We start from the raw sequence: 18724 nt of genomic DNA on the forward strand, positions 1-18724 counted from the left end.
CTGTGGTTAAAATAAGCTCATTAAATTTTGACGTTTTATTCTACAACATAAAATACACCTCACTCCCGATTTTTTATTTTATTTTTAAAGCTTTTACTTGTCTGGAAAAAGGTTCAATTTGTACATTTTAAATAAAGAGCTGCTTTTGGTGGTGACGTTGCAGTCATGCGACTGTGGTGCAGTTCATTTATAGCCTAACTTTAGATTTTTTTTTCGACAACCAGGATGCTGATTATACTATATATGCGGCAAAGCTACTCACTAGGTTTTGGAACAAAGCTAGGGGAAGAAAGGCTTGGGTCTTGTTGTCCATGGATTTATAAAAGGTTTGCTAGGCATGCAGTCTGAAAATCCTTCAGCAGAAGGTGATGTAACATTTGAGCACTCACTGGATTGAGACAAACTCTCCTGTTTGTGACAGGTCTTTGTTTAGGCTTTTGTTCTGGTTCAGTCAGGTGAGCCTATCTTTCATTCCCATAGCAGAAACATTAACACCACAAAACCCAGCTTCATGTTTCAGTGCAACAGCCAAAATAACCCACGGGGCTAGAGGAAGAAGAGGAAAAGCCCCTTGTGGACCACTAAATGTTGCGTGGCATAAAAACAGCCAAATAAAAGCATCATAAATTATGCATTCAGGACGCTTGACTTAGCATGATTATTAGAAATAAAGCTAATGGACTGATATTTTGAATGGGATGCAGCAGAGGTAAATCTAATATAGTCTTTATGTGAGATACACACCGATCCTCCTCAAAAAGTAAATGTCAGTTTATTGGTCAGTTTATTGGTGTGCAGCTAAAGTGCAGCTAAATTGCCAACATACTACGAATGGATTTATTCCACCAATTCCACATAAAACAGTGTCAGTGAATCGTCACAATTTGCAGTGTTATATTGTGTACATATATATAAAATATTACATATTGTATCAGCCAATATTGGATTTATTACAGTTGCTATTATAATATATAATTTATATGTAATACTAATAATTCACTAACTAATATATATATATATATATATATATATATATATATATATATATACCAAAAGTATTCATGATGTATATATATATATATTTATATATTGAAATTCTGGACAATATGACAAGATGACAATTATTTTCATGTTATGGCTGATAACTGATAAATGACTAATATTATTAATGTATATTAATATGTAAAAAAATATGGCATTCATGGTATGATATTACTTACCATTTATACAATAAATATAAGCATCGCAACATTATAATGCACAGTATTAAAGAATAATAAAATAATAAATAAATAATAAAATAAGTAATGAAGAATAAATATTCCTTTTGAAATAATTTCTAAAAATAATTTAACTTAATTTGCCGTAAATGTACACAGCTCTTAGAAACAGCAACCTTAATAAATATCCAATATTGGCTGACACAGTATGTTTATATGTACTGACACAATGAGATATTGTGCATCCTAAAACTAATTAACAGTATTTTGTGCCTCATTTCCATAGTCATTGACAAAAAAATAAAAAAATTAAATACAAAAAAATTAATCAGCATGTATTTTCACCAGTGATTTCATTTATAAGGTCAAGGCTATGCAATTAGTCAGTTCTTTTTCATTTCTTACTCATAGACAGAAGTGGCATTGCTAAGTGCCACATGTTCAAAGTGTGTGCAGCGCCAACAAAACCGCCACACTACAGGCCTGTTTGTATGTCATACAACTAGCTTCTGGCATTACGGGCAGATGAATAGAGAACTTACACATGCTGAACAGAGTAAATAAGACCAGTCACCAGCCCATGTAATCGCTGCAGCTCTAGCTTGTGGCTTAGCCGATGAAGCGTGCAGACTGTTAAAACAAACACTCTAATGAGCATAGAGCTCCTCTGTCCTCTCGGCTTGCTCCCTGGCTTTCCTATTCAAACAAGAGCACAGCGCTGAATAAGCGTCACGCACATGAAACATGCACTTCATGCACTTCCATTCTGGTGTGTGCTTTTGTCTGAAAGAAAATGGGGAAAATGACTGCTGGAACAACAACATGTGACAGCTCAATCAAAGGCTGCGCACATACAAAATAGATTAGACAAGAATTGTGGATTCATGGATAAAGGCAATCCTAAAACGCCATTTTTCTATTCCACCTTGAAAAGGTAGTCATGACAATTCTCCCATAGTTTACTCACAAACATGTTGTTCCAAACCTGTATGACTTTCTTTCCTCTGTGGAACATAAAAACTGTTTTTGTTCATGCAATGAAAGTCAGTAGGACTTTAGACACCTTTAAGCTTCATTTTATGAACACAAAACATAAAATAAAATGTGCTCATAGAATAAAGTAAGTAATACAGGTTTGGAATGACATGAGGGTGAATAAATGTTGACAGAATCTTTACAATTCCCATCCATGGCTTACAAAAGACAGCAATTCTGGACTGACCAATGGCGTGAGTTTTGGGTGGGATTCTGCATGTCCGACCAATGGAAGATGGGGGATTATACAGGAAACATATTTGTGACCCTGGACCCCAAAACCAGTCTTAAGTCGCACGGGTATATTTGTAGCAATAGCCAACAATACATTGTATGGGTCAAAAATTATCGATTTTTCTTTTATGCCATAAATCATTAGGACATTAAGTAAAGATCATGTTCCATGAAGATACTTTGTACATTACCTACCATAAATATATCAAAACTTAATTTTTGATTAGCAATATGCGTTGCCAAGGACTCCATTTGGACAACTTTAAAGGTGATTTTCTCAATATTTAGATTTTTTTGCACCCTCAGATTCCAGATTTTCAAATAATTTTATCTCGGCCAAATATCGTCATTTCCTAACAAACCATACATCAATGGAAAGCTTATTTATTCAGCTTTTCAATAAATTTACCCTAATGACTGGTTTTGTGGTCCAGGGTTACATTTGATAACAGTAATTGTCACTCACATGACATTGCAGTAATTAGCAAACAATAAGATGATTTGCAATTTTCTTTTTATACCAAATTTAACAGGATTCTCCCAAGGTACTCTTCATTCTAACACCCTTAGTTATTTGATTGGCATCCTTAATTTTGGTCATCCAGAACATTCCTATCAACCAATCAGAGTTTAGGTTATAAGCTCAGGGGGCTGAACAACATTTGTATCAATATATCAAAGGTTGGATTATATTGCTTCAGGACCAACATGTTCTACTTCAGTAAATCAAGTTGTTTGGGGCAACTAACCACCAGTCAGTTTGAGATTACAGGTGGCTAATTCTGATGGCTCTCACCCTACAGTAAAACGAACCTCTAATACACTGTTTTGACAGCTGTGAGAGAAACATGGGACTCAAAGAGCTGCTAACGGCCACATAAATATGATTCGTGCAGCCAGGAGCGGTGAGCTCTAACAGGGTGTGAACGTGCGACCTGCGGTTGACCCCCTCTTTAGGAAATAGTGGTCAGCAGTGTTGTGGATTCAGCACACACATGCTTGAATGGTCCTGAGAGGCGGCTTGAACTGTCTGCAATGAGAGAGGTCAGGAAATGTCTCTGTCACGTTCAGTGATCACTTCATCTCCAGCCACCCACTCAGAGCACAGATCAGAGAATCTGCACTGCACTTCTCAGCATTAGACTATATTAATGCTTCCACATGCCTGAGCAGGCAAATGCTTCTGACATTTTTCAACAAAACAGTCACATAAATTTGATTTCCACAAAATGGGCAAATAAATCCTCACATCTTACATTAATAGCATAATTCTGGAACCCAAGGAGTTCTGTTAATTCACAGATAAGCATATGGCTTATAATGGTGGATATAAGTCTTATCTCTAATATTTTGATAAATGCAGAGGATCATAAAATATTTGGTAAATGATGCTACACATATTATTAGTTATAAAACAAATGTGCATTGTTTACAATGGTAATCACAGATACTCTATCTATCTATTTATGTATTTTTGCTCAGAAAGGCTGCAATTATTTGATCAAAAATACAGTAAAAACAGTAATAATATGAAATATTACAATTTAAAATAATGTTTTAAAATATTTGTAACTACATTTTAAAATGTAATTTATTCCTCCGATGGCAAAGCTGACTTTTCAGAGTCACATAACCCTTCAGAAATCATTCTTATATGCTTATTATAATCAAAGATGAAAACAGTTGTGCTGATCATCATGATATTTTTGTGGAAACTGTGATACTTTTTTCAGGATTCTTTGATGAATAGAAAGCTCAAAAGAAAAGAATACATTTGAAAAAGATTTAGTATTTAGTTTAGTCACATCAATCGATTCCATCCTTGTTAAAAGTATATTTTCTTTCAGGAAAAAAGTATATATTTTAGAAAAAATATCTATATTTATTAAGGGTGTCAACGTTAATGTGTTAACGCATGCGATTAATCAAAAAAATGTAATGCGTTAATATTTTTTAAAGCAGATTAATCGTTTGTTAAGGTTTGACCCCAACTTCTTCCCGTCATCGCAGCACGGAAGGTTATCTATCATTGTGTGATGAGGGTACAGCACTAGTGTTGCCAGGGTAACGGCACAAGTGGGATATTTTGAAAATACAGTCGCAGCAAAAATTACAGAGCGGTGGGTTGCGGTTTTTTGGGCTACTTTTTTAATGTACCGCGGCCGCCCAAAGTGTATATAGACAAATAAAAATAGATCCTTTTACTAATGTGTATTATACTTCAAATGTATCCCTGGCAACTTAAGAACTGAGAGGCGGTTGTAATATCACAAACAACGTGAGTTTCAGCAGAGCAGCAGAAATAAACATGACAACAGCCACTATAGATTATATTAGATAATAAACACACGATTACGATAGATATGGTCTGTATGTGATTTTCTTGAGTGAATGTGTGCATCTGAAATGCTAATTTGTGCAGCTATATTAAAGGCTATAAATTAGGGCTGGGCGATATGGCCAAAAAAATTCAGTCGATATCGATAATCATCACGATAAATGTCAAAGCTTTAAACTTTATTTCTTTCAAGTTTAAAGCCAGAATTTTGCTCCAAAGTGAAAGTTGTAGAAACCAGACCAAACCATTAATTTTCCTTAACAAAATAAATATCTAACCAGAAAAATTTATTTCTTAGGTGCTGCATGTTCTAATGAGTGCTATTGTTTCAAATCAAGAAACAGGTTTGGTTTGCCTGATAATATTAATAATAATAATAATAATCACTTTTTTTGTCTCTTAGAAATTCACATTTGATAGTAGCTTGAATTAGGATGCAGAGGTAAATTTTTGTTCACTATCAAAATCAGTAACATCTGTACAAATTGTAGTAACCTCAGTTTTATATGGTTAAATTTATTCTGACCAAGTTTTTTTTTTTTTTTTTTTTTTATTAAGCATTGGTCTCCCATAGTAGCATACATATAAATCATGATACACACAGTTAAAACCACACATATAACACCTCAGTACCATGGTAAAAACTATATGGTTTTTAGGTAGCCTGTATGAAAAACAGTAGTCTAAAAACATTATAATGCACACATGCTATAGCTTAATCACAAATACATACTATAATTTTACACCGTTACTCCTGTAATAAAATTCAATGTGAATATCCCACATTTCTGCCACCATACCATGGTACAGTGAGTGTTACTACAGTAAATCCATGGTAAATGATGGCGATGTGTAGACTTGAAAGCCTTCTGACTGTCTTGTTGCACACAGTGTTTTTCCTGTTTGGTTCTAAACTAGTTTAAATCACAGAATAATGTGTGTTCATCGCTGAATGCAATCGTTTCGATCTCACAGCGCTGTTTACTGCTCGCGTGACCGTCTCATCCGCGAGTAAATGCATCTCTAGTGAGCTCGCGCCGCGTGGCAGTTTGACTTTGATCCGAGCGGATAAACGGTCCGTGTTGCACGATTCAAATGAGGCGCGCTGTTTCGTTCCGCTTTTGGCGCATAAACATTATATCGAACATTTAGCGACCTCTTCATATCGTTTTATCGAGGAAAAATATATCGCGATAATTATCGTTATTGAATTATCACCCAGTCCTACTATAAATAGCATATTTGAACAACAGTAAACGACCAACTTCCACATGTGATCGTAAAAAGGAAGTTATTATAAACACTCGATGGTGGTTTGAAGTGAGTTCTGAGTAAAAATGTACTATTAATCTCATAAATTGTCTTAAAATCTCATAATAGCTCTAATGCAGCTGCAGAACAGGTCCAATTCTTCTTCATAATGCATTTTGTCATAATACTTCACGTAAGGTCACAAGAAATGTTTTGTTGTATTTATTTAGAAATACTTTTGATAATAGTTGGGTAAATGTATGCTGGGATTGAAGCGATGTGGTTTGGTAAACGTTTTATTGCCAGTTTAAAGGCTGATAATTGCTGAATAAAAACAAAAGAATAATGATAAAAGAATAATAATGATTATGTCTCATACCTGCAGAAGTGTGTAAGGTTCTGTTTCCTTAATCTAGTTTGTCATGCACTTCTCTTTCAACACATTTACAGGTAAATCTTAGTATTTTAAATTTGCGATTAATCATGATTAATCAGTCCATGACTGTGATTAACGCGATTACATTTTTTAATCGATTGACAGCACTAATATTTATATAAAAGTTTATATAAATGTTATGCCAATTCTATCTAATGACACATTTGACAGTTTTATTGTAGTAACAATAATTAAAGCAACTATTTTGACAGAAACCGTGGTTACCATGGTAAAAGTGCAATTTCACTTGATACACTTTAAAATGCCAATCTGAACTAACCTCCGTGTTAAAATATCTTTTGTTGCCAATAAAATGATTCCATAAAGGAAAATGTGGTACACAACAACACAATCATGGCTGTTGCTTGCATTGAAAGGAAGACAATGGTGTTAAATAAAGTATAAAAAAGGATAATAAGCATGCATTAACATAAAATGATAACAAAACAATGAATAACAACACACTAGGAGATACACAAATGCACACACACACACACACACACATCACAATGTGATGCTTTGCAGGAATGAACAAACTCTGGTCTCCTATGAAGTATCACTCCTAGAAAAACCAACCAACAGATCTGTACACCTGCTCTTCGTGTAACTATGACTAATTTCTATCATTAATATTATCAATCAAAAATGACTTTGGACTTGACCACAAATGAACCTTTCTATGGATGAATCAAAGGCTAGTGCTCTTCTTGTAAACATAATGTGGAAATGTTGGAAGGAAATCCATAAAAAAAAAACATTTTCTGACATATTCTGTAAAGCATAGCTTGTCTCAACACAGTCATGCTGCCCTAACATATGATGTTGAGTAGAGAGGAGAACAGTGCTTTTGTAGATGAGGAGTAGAAATGTAAATAAATGTTGGATTACTTTGTCATTCTTTGCTCGGCTTGATTTTGATTCCAGACAAGGAATTCAGGGTCGTACCTATCAGGAGACAGGCAGAGAGAGAGAGACAGGGTAGGTGTCTAGCACAAAGGGATTTGACATTAAAAAAGAATGTATTTATGTTTAGTTGTCTTCTTGCTGCTGCATGAACATATTGCACACTTGCATTTGACTCTCATCATGCACTACAAAGTTTATCTGTTGCTTTGTTGGTTTTTATTAAAGAGGGGTCTCACATAATGGAAAAGAACTCCCATCCATATCACTCCAGTGTGAACTAGACATTAAAAACTATAACAGTTGATTTGTGGGTGAGATCAACTTTCACATTTCCAGTCAGTGCAAGCACTGATATATGGTAAGAAGGCTTCTGCATTCTACTTTTAGAAAAGCAGTACATTTCTCAAGACAATTATCAGGGGTTTTCAAACTTAAGTAAACTTAGGATAGTAACTGAATGTTTCACAGAATAAATAACACAATTATGCAACTGGACATTATTACTTTTAATTCAGCTTTCTAAAGACTGATTGGAAAATCTGATTAATCACAACATTTATTGTAAAAAAAAAAAAAGAAAAAAAAAAGCACCAAACACAATCATTAAAATTGACTGGTAACGTTTTTCATCAGGTTTATACATCTTGCATTAACAATTGTTTTGGCTTCACACTGACAATATAAAAACTAATCATTTAATTTTAGACATATTTCTTGTATAATAGAACTAATATTTCTATACAAATATTTCAAACAGAATAAATGGGTCCTTACGAAAATATATAGCCACTTTATATTTTAAGAAGGAGATAATCCTTTTCAAGAAGTTTGAAAACCCCTAATCTATACATTTCTTTTTCTTCAAAGGAGGTGTAAGGAGTTATAAATAATGCAGTGTTTTGTCTATATACATTACAATATTTTGCTACAAATGACCTTTATGTTTAAAAATGTTGTTTTATGTATCATTTACAAGGATTTTGGTAATGAACTGTGGCCGGTATTGTTGCCAGACCCACCCTTTAATATACCAAACACTATTAGTGAACCAAAGATAAAAGAGGACTTTGACATGTTCTGTAACAGTATGAAATTGTCTGTGCATATCTGTGCATTTGTTTGCAGCCAGTAAATGCAATGCATCACACGTCATACCATCTCCACCATAGCCACTAGCAGTGAAAAGACATGGGAGAGAAACAAAAGCATGAGGAGTCAACAGAAGGGATGACAAAAAAACAACAACAAAAAAAAAACAAGGTCAAATCATCAGAAAAAGCAAGCAAACAAAAAAAGAGAAAGTCCTATAATACGCTCACAAGAGATGATCGTCAATGGCCTCTCAGCACATCAAATTAATGTCACACGATAAAACCAAAAATATGCTTAATACCAATATAAAGACTGAGTGAGAAGGGTGGAACTGACTACCTATATAATCCATAAAATCATGCGCTATCATTCTTGAAGAATGTTTACAATTGTAACAAATGTGTACTATCTTTTTGTGATTTTGTAAGTGTACACAGGCAAACTAAGGTACTACAGGAAGTGACATCATGTGAAGTCTGATTCATGATGAAGGGGAGAGTGAAGTAAGATGTGCCCTTAATCAAGCAAACAACACATCTGTGACCATAAATTTAGAAAGAAACCATCATGTACAGCTGCTTGTGACTGAGAGCATTTTCATTACACTAATATCATAAAATGTCTCTCATATTGGTGAATTTAACAACATTTGTTTTTGGTGTACGTATGTACACCACTGTTCAAAAGCTTGGGGTAAGATTTTTTATTTTAAATCAACACTTTTATTCAGCAAGGATGCATCAAATTGATCAAAAGAGATAGTAAAGATTTTTATAATGTAACAAAAGATGTCTACATCAAATAAATGCTGTTCTTTTGAGTTTTCTATTCATCAAAGAATCCTGATAAAAATGTATTGCACACTTGCCAATGTTTTAAACATTGATAATAAGAAACATTTCTGCTGAAAATAATAAAAAAGTTATTTTAAATTTAAATAATGTTTCAAAATATATGAGCATAACAGATTTCTTTAAAAACCACTAAAAAAAACGTACTGACCCCCAAACTTCTGAATGGTAACGTATCTGTGGGTTAAAGTGTGTCAGATGCTTCGAGGTAAGTTGTGTCAGCTTAAAAATGCAAGAAATATTATTCTGATTATAAAATGTTGAAAATTATTTAACTTCATTCAAATATGTAGTGACATCTGTCTTTGGTAGTTTACGAAAATGCAAATAATATGCCGAAAAATAAGACGTTGGAATTGGATTGTTTTTGAGAAGTCATATTTCTATGACCCTATGTTATAGATGGCTTTCTTCTGTATTCAGTTGACATCAGACATCCTGAGATATAATTAGCCATATTAGTTCTAATTTCTCCTTGCCTAAGGACAAATCAAATGAAACAGTGGCACAGCTTACCCCACTCTCCCCTACAGTGTCTTAATTGACAACTTGTGCATGTGAAGCTCTATTTTATTTGTTAACCACACAGCATGTCAGTTCGGCTCTAATCCTCACTAACTGGGTGAGATCTCCAAATGCAGTTCCTTCAAGATGCATTAGACAGTGGGAGAACTCACCTGGGGTCCTTCTGGATGCTGTCCACAGAGGGTGACCTGACCAGCGTTGCCTCCGGAGGCAGAGCAGGTCCAGATTTGCTGTAGGGAGAGTCTGTGGAAGGGCAGAACTGCAGTGTACGGTAGGGGTTGGCATAGTCGGCGGTGGAGGCACCAGGGCCAGTGGCGTAGCCGGCACGGGGGAACGTTCCTGTGGCATTCTGGCTTCCTGTGCGCTGCAAGGGTATGGAGTCAACACCAGGAGAGGAAGGGGCTACAACAGGAGAGTAGGGACAGAGCAGAAAGTTCAGGACCTGGTCACAGAAGCGGTTCTTTGGATCTTTGGGTGCAGCAAAGGGTGAAAAACATTACATGTTGACCAGGTATTTCAGTCGTAAGAGAGGAGAAGGAGGACAGGAGGAGCAAAACAGAACAGAAATCATGTTAAACCATCAAAATAACAAACTGACCCATAATGATAGCTCTTCAGTAGGTGCTTCATTAGCTTGTCTGAGTGTGAATGCAAAACAGTTTTTTTCTCTCTGGCCTGCTTTTGTTCAGATTTGAATAGCTACCCAGAAACCACCACTGATGGCTGTTCATTCTGACGGCAGAGTTTTCCAGCTGACTGGAGCTCAGCCGTGCTGGAAGCATTCCCACTTTAAAGTCAACACGAACATTTACTTTTTATTGCACAAGCCTGGTGTGCACGATTTTATTATTCCAAATACACTTTTTTTAAATGTTCATTTGTTTATTCTTTTATTCTTTTATGCCATGTCAGCACAGGATAGTTTAAAACACAATGCCAAGCAATAAACTCTTACAGCATACAAATTGGTAAAAATTACTTTAATATAATAGAAATTATGAAACGTTTCCTGATGGGACCTTTTAAAAATGTCAAGTAAACTTTTTTTACATGACTAATTTTCAATGTTTCCCTTTCAAGCATTTGACTCCGTTTTGGTGTGTAACATCCAATTTTCACAATCCAATCAATTCTAATTCCATACACTATTCCATATAATAATCAATATCTGGTTTGACCCAGAAATACATTAGGTCAGGGACCCTCAAATCTGGCTTGCGAGATACACTTTACTGCAGAGTTTAGCTCTAACCCTAATCAAACGTTAGGTTAAGCATTAGATTATGGAAGCACAAGGAGTTATGAATAGCATCTGATGTTGACTTTCAATGAAAGCAAGGTGGAAAGTTTGGATGCGAAGGTTTAAGGGATAGTTCACCCAAAAGGTCAAATCCTGTCATCATTTAATCACCCTGATGTCGTTCTAAACCTGCATGACTTTATTTCATCTTGTGGAACCTAAAAGAAGATATGCTTGGGTCCGAAACAACATTGGACACCACTGACCTTTTGAATGAACAAAAAAACCCAGAGCGACACTTTTCAAAATATTTCCACAAAAGAAAGAAAGTCATACAGGTTTGGAACGATATGAGTTTAAGTTAACGAGTAACTGATTTTTGACTGAGCTGTCCTTTTAACCTACAGTACATACAAGCTTTTTATGGCTGTAAAAGCAGAAACCCTGAAAAGCACATCCATTAGCCTGCAAACATGTATTGTAAGTGTAAAGTAGCCTGTGCTTTTATATACTGTAGATTACACTGTTTTTTAGGCAAGACATTTTTTAAAAGGCGTCTAGACATGCCATAAAGCACCATAAATTAGTTGTAATGATATATTATACTCAGCTCAAAACAAAATGTGAACGGAAGTAAATTGACTTTAAATCCTTAAAAGCAAAAACGTGATACTATCTGATAAAGTTAAAGTGATGATTTCTAGCAGCTCACTGCTATTAATTGGGCACTTGGGAAAACATTTCTATTTTGAACAAAAAGAAAGCTGAAACAAGCCTTTTATTTCATAAACGCACCTGTACCAGAGCCACAATGTTCTAGATGAGATGATTTTGTTGTTGACATTAAATTGTTAGAGAACCTGATGTCTGCTATCTTACCCTGGCCTTGGTTGAAGTTCCTCAGGGGGGCTTTCTGATAGACTCTATCCTCATAAATGGGGTCGATGTGGTGCTCAGGAGACTGCAGGGGTCTGAGCTCTGAGCCAAGGTGACTGTGCTGACTGCTGTACGAACCCCTGGAACCTACATCATGGACAAAATGCAGATTCTCAAGCACCATTAACCAGAGCAAAAATGCTATAAATACACTTGGAAAAAACAGTGTCAAATTCTGATCCATCTGTCTGATTATGAAGTGTGAAAATGACCAGTGCTTATGTGTTTTTGATGGTGATGCTACCAAACGGAAAGGCTGTATCCCGCAAATGGCACTGACCTGCCAGACTGCCGGGTCTCTGGAGGGTGGCGTTGGCGTACAGATCGTGAGAGATCTTATATTGATCGGTGGTGTGGAGCATACGCTTGGTGGGGGACAAAGTGGCGTAACTTCCCACTGCAGCACTGAGCTGGTGTAGTGGAGACGAGCTGGAGGCATTGCCCGGTCCGGCCATGTGCAGTGGTGAAGAGGACGACCCTCCTCCCACCGCCATGTTGATGGGAGAGCTGGTGCTGTAGGACTTGGCCAGCCGGCTCGGGGACTGCTTGGGCGATGACACCCGTGCCAGAGTGGCATAGCTGGGCATGTCGGAGGCTGAGCCCAGCCTCTGCAGTTTGGATGGGGAGCCCAAAGCCTGCATGGAAAAGGGAGAGCTCACTCGCTGGGCTGGTAGAGTTGAGCAGGAATAGTTTACAGGGGCTGCTGGCTGATCGTCAGGCATGTGGAATGCACTGCCATGACTCTGGGCAAAGGAGTCTCGAGAATGGGCCCGGGCGGCTGTCTCTCTGGCAGCCAGCTGGGCAACTCGATTAGACGTCACCTGGAGGTAAGTGACATGTAAAGAGCTAAAATTTCACTCTTCTAGAAGCTGTGAGCTAAGTGATGGTGACCGACATGATATTTTCAAGGGAAACCGGGGTGAATTCACTAAATTCTTGCGCCACTTTTTGCGACTGGTAATTCAGTGCAGCAACAGTTTATAGTCCAGTTTAAATGCAAATGAGGATTTAAGTCACTGTCATTCTTTTCAGTGCAAACAAGGATGCTTTCTATTTAATTTAGGTTCAGTAAAGATTGCGCAATTATTGTTACGCAACACTGTAGCCTCATTTGCATCACAAAATTTTATTCTGCAACTGTTATTCTTTTCAATGAAAGGGTTTTTTGATTTTGTCAACAAAGACAAAACAAAAAATGTGCATCATGATTACAATTAAACAATTTTAATTAAATCATACTATCGATGAATCTTCGACAAGAAAAAAATAACACTGAAATAATTTTTATGTTTTTGTTAAAAGTTGATGTTAAAACACGAATAGCCTGCACATTATATGTAGTGAAAAACACAACTTATTAATTTGTTGCATTGTTTTAGTTAAATTGTGTTACTAATTTGTACTCTAATAGACATTGTGGCCACAATTTAATTAAATTAATATGAGGGAACAAATTAATTAAGCATGGCGGTGAATTAAGATGTGGAACAAACTTTTTTTCCCGCATGTCATGCATGGGGCTCCATATCCAAAAAAACCCCCAAAACTTTAAAAAACATTGTCAATGCATTTTTAGTATCTTGCAGTGTTGTGTTTATATATCAAATGTTATTTAATATATTTGATTTGTCAAATCTCTCAACTAAAATGAGATGCATTTAGTCTGCATTTAGATTTATAGATGATTTTAATAAGGCAAAAGCCATGACTGAAAAAGAACACTAAAAACATTAAGGCAGTGCATGCACATAAACAGCGTTATTAGCAGACGCACTACTTAGTGAATTCCCCCCAGAGGGTTTTCTCATAAAAACAGGGTACAATTCACACGGTTTAAGACAAGAGGGTCAAAATCAGAGTTTTTACAAAGAGATGAATCCCCACCTGATTATAGCTATGTAACACTCCTCCCACCTGACCACTGCGAGGAGGCTGGGAGGCCGACAGGTCGCCGAGGGCCAGGGTCTGGTTGCTATGGTAACTGACTGGATAGGGAAAGGTGCCCTCTTGATTATTGAGCTGCAAAGCACTCTGAGAGAGGATGCCTGGTCCTGTGAAGGGGACATTTGGGGGGAAAAAAAAAATATATATAAAACAAAACAGTTTAACTAGAAAAGAATTTAAGATTAACTTTAACAATCACTCATTTATTTCCAACAGAGATACTGATTTGCAGTTGGTCTTTCATGCCACCTATTTGCATATAAAATTGATATTAATCTTGTAATCTTTGCATATATTTAACCATGTATAACTTCCTTTATAGTGACTGTTTATTCTTGTGTGCAGCCAAGTATGACGATTGTTATGACTCTGTCAAAAGTGGCATGATGCAGTATTGCATTTACATAGAATCCAAGTCTAAAATCTAAACTTACGTAAAACTTTATTTCTTTTGCTGCCTTGCAAGCTCAGGTATTTCCTTCAGGAGATACAAATCTTGTTACCCTCTCTTCTCTGTCCATATAATTCCCCTCACCTCATTTTACCTTCGGAAAATTGGTTAATTGCTTTACCATTTCATCTCATATTCTTTCATTGTCTTCCAGCCTCCATCCACAGTTCTCCGTTTTACTTTCTTTTATACTGCTCATTATTTCAAGCCTCACAGTGAGTAGATGGACAGAATAGGCATGCATAATTAATCACTGCTGGAAGACACTCAATGTGCACACATTCAAGAAAATGGGGTCAGCATGAACAGAAATCGCAGTCCCTTCTCTTCTCTCGGCCCTCCTGTACTGACAGCCTGACACTGTGCCACACAGCAGTGATTCCCAGGCCTTTACAGAACATCCCCCACAATCACATAAATAAGGCACAAGTACTGCTAGAAAGTTGCAAGTACTGCTACTGTGTTCCTTTTAACTCATATTATACTTGATATCATTCAGAATGACCATAATACATTATTAAATTGGACGCTATTAACATGATTCACTTTGAAACTAAAAAATTAAATACTGTCGGGGAAAAACAACTGAAGCAGCTTGAGAAACTATACGGCATTTAATTTGATTGGCAGAGACATTTAATAGGATGAAAGTGTAAGTGAAATAAGTAAAACTGCTTCAGAAATACTGAGCACTTCAAAGGAGGCAATAAGCATAAGAGTATATTATCCACTTTGTTAAAAGGCTGAAAGACAATCAAAAACTTCACTGAGCAAGGTCAAAATGGTGTATGATAAAATAAAATAAAAAACAGAAATATTGATATGTTAATGAAACATTCATTTTGTATTCATATTCATTTTAATAAAATGTTTGTAGTTTGAATTTTGAAGTTAAATGTTCTACATACCGTTCAGTATATAGAATAGCATAGCATACATTCATATATATATAATATATATATTAGGGCTGTGTATCACCAGCAAATTCACGATACGATGCGTATCACGATACAGGACTGCACTGAATTTCACCTCAGCCGAATTTAGTAAAACAGCTGTTTATGAAAGGCTGCATACTAAAGGGCCATTGGCAGAACAGGCAGTTGACCTCTGCATTATGAAGGGCCTCCATAGCTGTACCACAGTACAATATAGGTAATGGCATATGTTTCATGTTTGCATTGTGCACTCCCCACCAACTACAATATTCTGATTGTTTGCATCTTGTTTTTAAGCCCATAAATAATAATGTACTCGTTCTAATAAATTTATATTGTAATGTACTCATTCTAATATATTAAAATCATCTTTACATTGCTGGTAGGTTATCATTGCACAAATCAACACTCTCTCTACGTTTAAAAAATAGAAATAAAAATTAGAAGAGCTCTAAACTAATGCGCTGTCTTCACTGTAGGCCTACCGCACACATATCACGCTGCGCTCAGACAAAAATTTTAGCGCTACCCCGCAATTTTAACAATAAAATAGCTTAATCGCTGAAGAGCTACACTATCTTTCTAAACAAGGAGCTGGTAATGTCATTGTTTCTAAAGCAATTCAATCCACAGCTTCACTGTTAATAGAGAAACACCGCAAAACAGTGGTAATTCATACATACACAGCCTCTCTCTCTCTCTCTCTCTCTCATAAATGAACACTTGATAAATTACACTTTTCTGATAATATTCAGAATATTGAAGAGGAGATCGCTAAACTGCAAGCTAACCGGTGTTTCCAGAAAGCCAGCGCGTTGGTTTATCCACAGTGGAGAGAGCGCGCGTACAGATGGTTGCCAGGTTGACAAAAACAAGTAACACATTTAGTTGATATTTCCGTATTAAGCAAGTGGGAAACTCTGTTTCAGAGATTACGCCTCTTTTTATCAGGCAACCCGGTTGTGTTCCTCTGCGGCCAGATTAAACCTACTGGGCCGTTGAATGCTTGAATCTGATTGGCTGACGAACGCCCGCCAATCATCTTCATCCGGCCCGAGGAAGAGTACGCAATCCGTTTTTGGCGAGTTACCTCATAAACACAGTCTTAAATCAGTTATAAAATCCTAAATGACTGTAAAGAGTTTGGAGAAAATTGGATGTGTGTCACATCCGCGTCATGTGCTTCAGGTTTTATTAAAGAAACAGCGCTGCTTTTAAAGTGAAACCCGCTGCAGTCTGTGATTGATGTGAATCAAAGAACTAAAGAAAAAGAGAAATCACTCGACTGCTCTGCTTGCGGATTAACTTTTGTAGCTTGAATAAAGAATAATCAATATAGTTTATGCATATAATTTATAGTTTATGTGAAGATTGTTTTAAGTTCACATAAAAAGTTGTAATATTTTTCAAAGCCTATTAAATGTTAAAAATAATATTTAATGGCTAAAATTAAAGGGAAAAAATTGATTTAATAGAGACAACAGTAACATTATTTGTATCAATGATACTTCTTCATTAATAATAAACTAATAAAAAGATGGCATTAAACACATATTTAAAATATACCATCTTTATGTTGTTTATTAATTTGGAAGTTCAGTGTGAAAATATGACAACACAAATATATTAATATGTGTTCAGTCAAATTTTTTTAAATTAATTACAGAAAAAATTTGATTATTTTTTTAACTGAATGGCAGACAGCACTAATGCTAACCTTTTATAGATGTTACTGTTGGTAATATTAGTTAATCTTACTGCTGAATATGCATTTAAATTTAATTTCCAATTTTATAGATGTCTGATGGCCGAAACGTCATTTAATTAATAAAGTTTTCATCTCTTCAAGAGTGAGTGCTGCACCTTTTTCAGTTGATACAATTTTATAGGTTCCCCAGAAAAAGATCGGGACACTCAGTGAAAATTGTACTCAATTAAAAGTACAAGTATCTGGCCAAAAACATACTTGAGTAAAAGTAAAAAAGTACAACTTTAAATTGTACTCAAGTATTAAAAAAGTAGAAGTACTTTTTTTTTCTAACAGACTTACAGAAGTTTGGTTAAAGGGAGAAAACAAAACAAAATGCAATGGCACAGGTCAAACACATATCTAGTGCAGCGATAACAATTAAAGTGCAGCACAGCGGAACACACACACACACACACAAAAATTGCAGGGAAAGGAATTAAAAGGAAACTCCATCCTTTCCACCCTCATGCCACCCCATATATATATATATATATATATATATATATATATATATATATGACTTTTATGTATCAGTTGAACACAAACTAAGATCTAAATCATCTAAACTAAACCATCTCTCTTCGTGTAATAAGACAAGTATGGGAGTTCCAAAAATGACACTTCAAAAACTACACTAAGTGAATATGACAGTAACTCATACAACACCTGTTAATGAATCAGTGTCTTCTTAAGTGAAATGATAGACGTGTAAGAAAATTACAAATACTAATATTTTTAACTTGAACGTCGTGTTCATTTTGTGTTGTTTCTATAGTGGTCCTGTCCCCTTGCATTACACGGACTAAAAATATTTGCTTGTGTTGATCTGAAGAAAGAAAGTCATGAACATCTGGGACGACATGAGAATCTTAATTTTTGGGTGAACTATCGCTTAATAACAATGTGATGCAGAGGTTAGAAACATATTCCAGACAGAATGCAAGAATGGGCTGAATTAATGAGGAGTGTCATAGAATTAAAACATACAACATTAACATTTTGAAAGGCCACTTTTTTGTGTTGTCTACGTCACTGTCTAAAAGGATAATTAATCTTTGAATTGTTTATTTGGGGCATTTTTATTTGGCCATTTTCTCAGCAAATATTGCTACATAATTATTTGTGACTAATTATATGAATTAATGAGCAAATCATGTAATTATTAAGATTAAAAAAAATATTCATTGAGAGTCCAAATTCCTACTCAATTTCAAAAAGCAGAACTGTGTGTTTGATGTGTGAAAACAATGGTCATTGGTTATCACGTCAAGAACACGTTTGAGATTCCGTTTACCATATTTAATGTGCATAAGATCAAATAAAAATATAATGTACTTTTTAAGTTGAAATAAAATTGTAAGGAGTAAAAAGTACAGTTTTTTCTTCAGAAATGTAATCAAGTAAAAGTACAAGTAGTCAGTTTAAATTGTACTTGAATAAAGTAAAAATCCGCCCAAATAATACTTAAGTAAAGTAATCAAGTAAAATTACTCAAGTATTTTACACCTCTGTTGACACTCAATCAAAATATATCCTGCTATAACAAGCTCAAGAATTTAAAGCGGCAGACGAGCTTG

At 35.5% G+C, this 18724-nt stretch overlaps 1 protein-coding gene across 9 annotated transcripts in view; it reads right to left on the bottom strand.

Moving 5' to 3' along the window:
- ctnnd2b (catenin (cadherin-associated protein), delta 2b) overlaps positions 1-18724 on the bottom strand; it is an 87901-nt gene that overhangs the window by 29970 nt on the left and 39207 nt on the right. For 4 of the 9 annotated variants that reach the window (XR_009267352.1, XM_058754081.1, XM_058754071.1 and 1 more), the window contains 5 exons: positions 13949-14115; positions 12345-12885; positions 12008-12151; positions 10041-10290; positions 7403-7459 (listed from right to left, as the gene is read on the bottom strand). Coding sequence is in view for 8 of the 9 variants with exons in the window: in XM_058754081.1 (XP_058610064.1) it covers positions 7403-7459; positions 10041-10290; positions 12008-12151; positions 12345-12885; positions 13949-14115 (1159 nt within the window). In the remaining variant the exon portion in view is untranslated. Of the gene's footprint in view, positions 1-7402; positions 7460-10040; positions 10291-12007; positions 12152-12344; positions 12886-13948; positions 14116-14442; positions 14550-16388; positions 16501-18724 lie in introns of those variants that run through there. The other 5 variants (XM_058754093.1, XM_058754087.1, XM_058754120.1 and 2 more) reach the window with 4 other exon arrangements.

Source organism: Onychostoma macrolepis, chromosome 02 (genome assembly GCF_012432095.1).
Source record: "Onychostoma macrolepis isolate SWU-2019 chromosome 02, ASM1243209v1, whole genome shotgun sequence".
In the NCBI taxonomy this organism is placed as follows: Eukaryota; Metazoa; Chordata; class Actinopteri; order Cypriniformes; family Cyprinidae; genus Onychostoma; species Onychostoma macrolepis.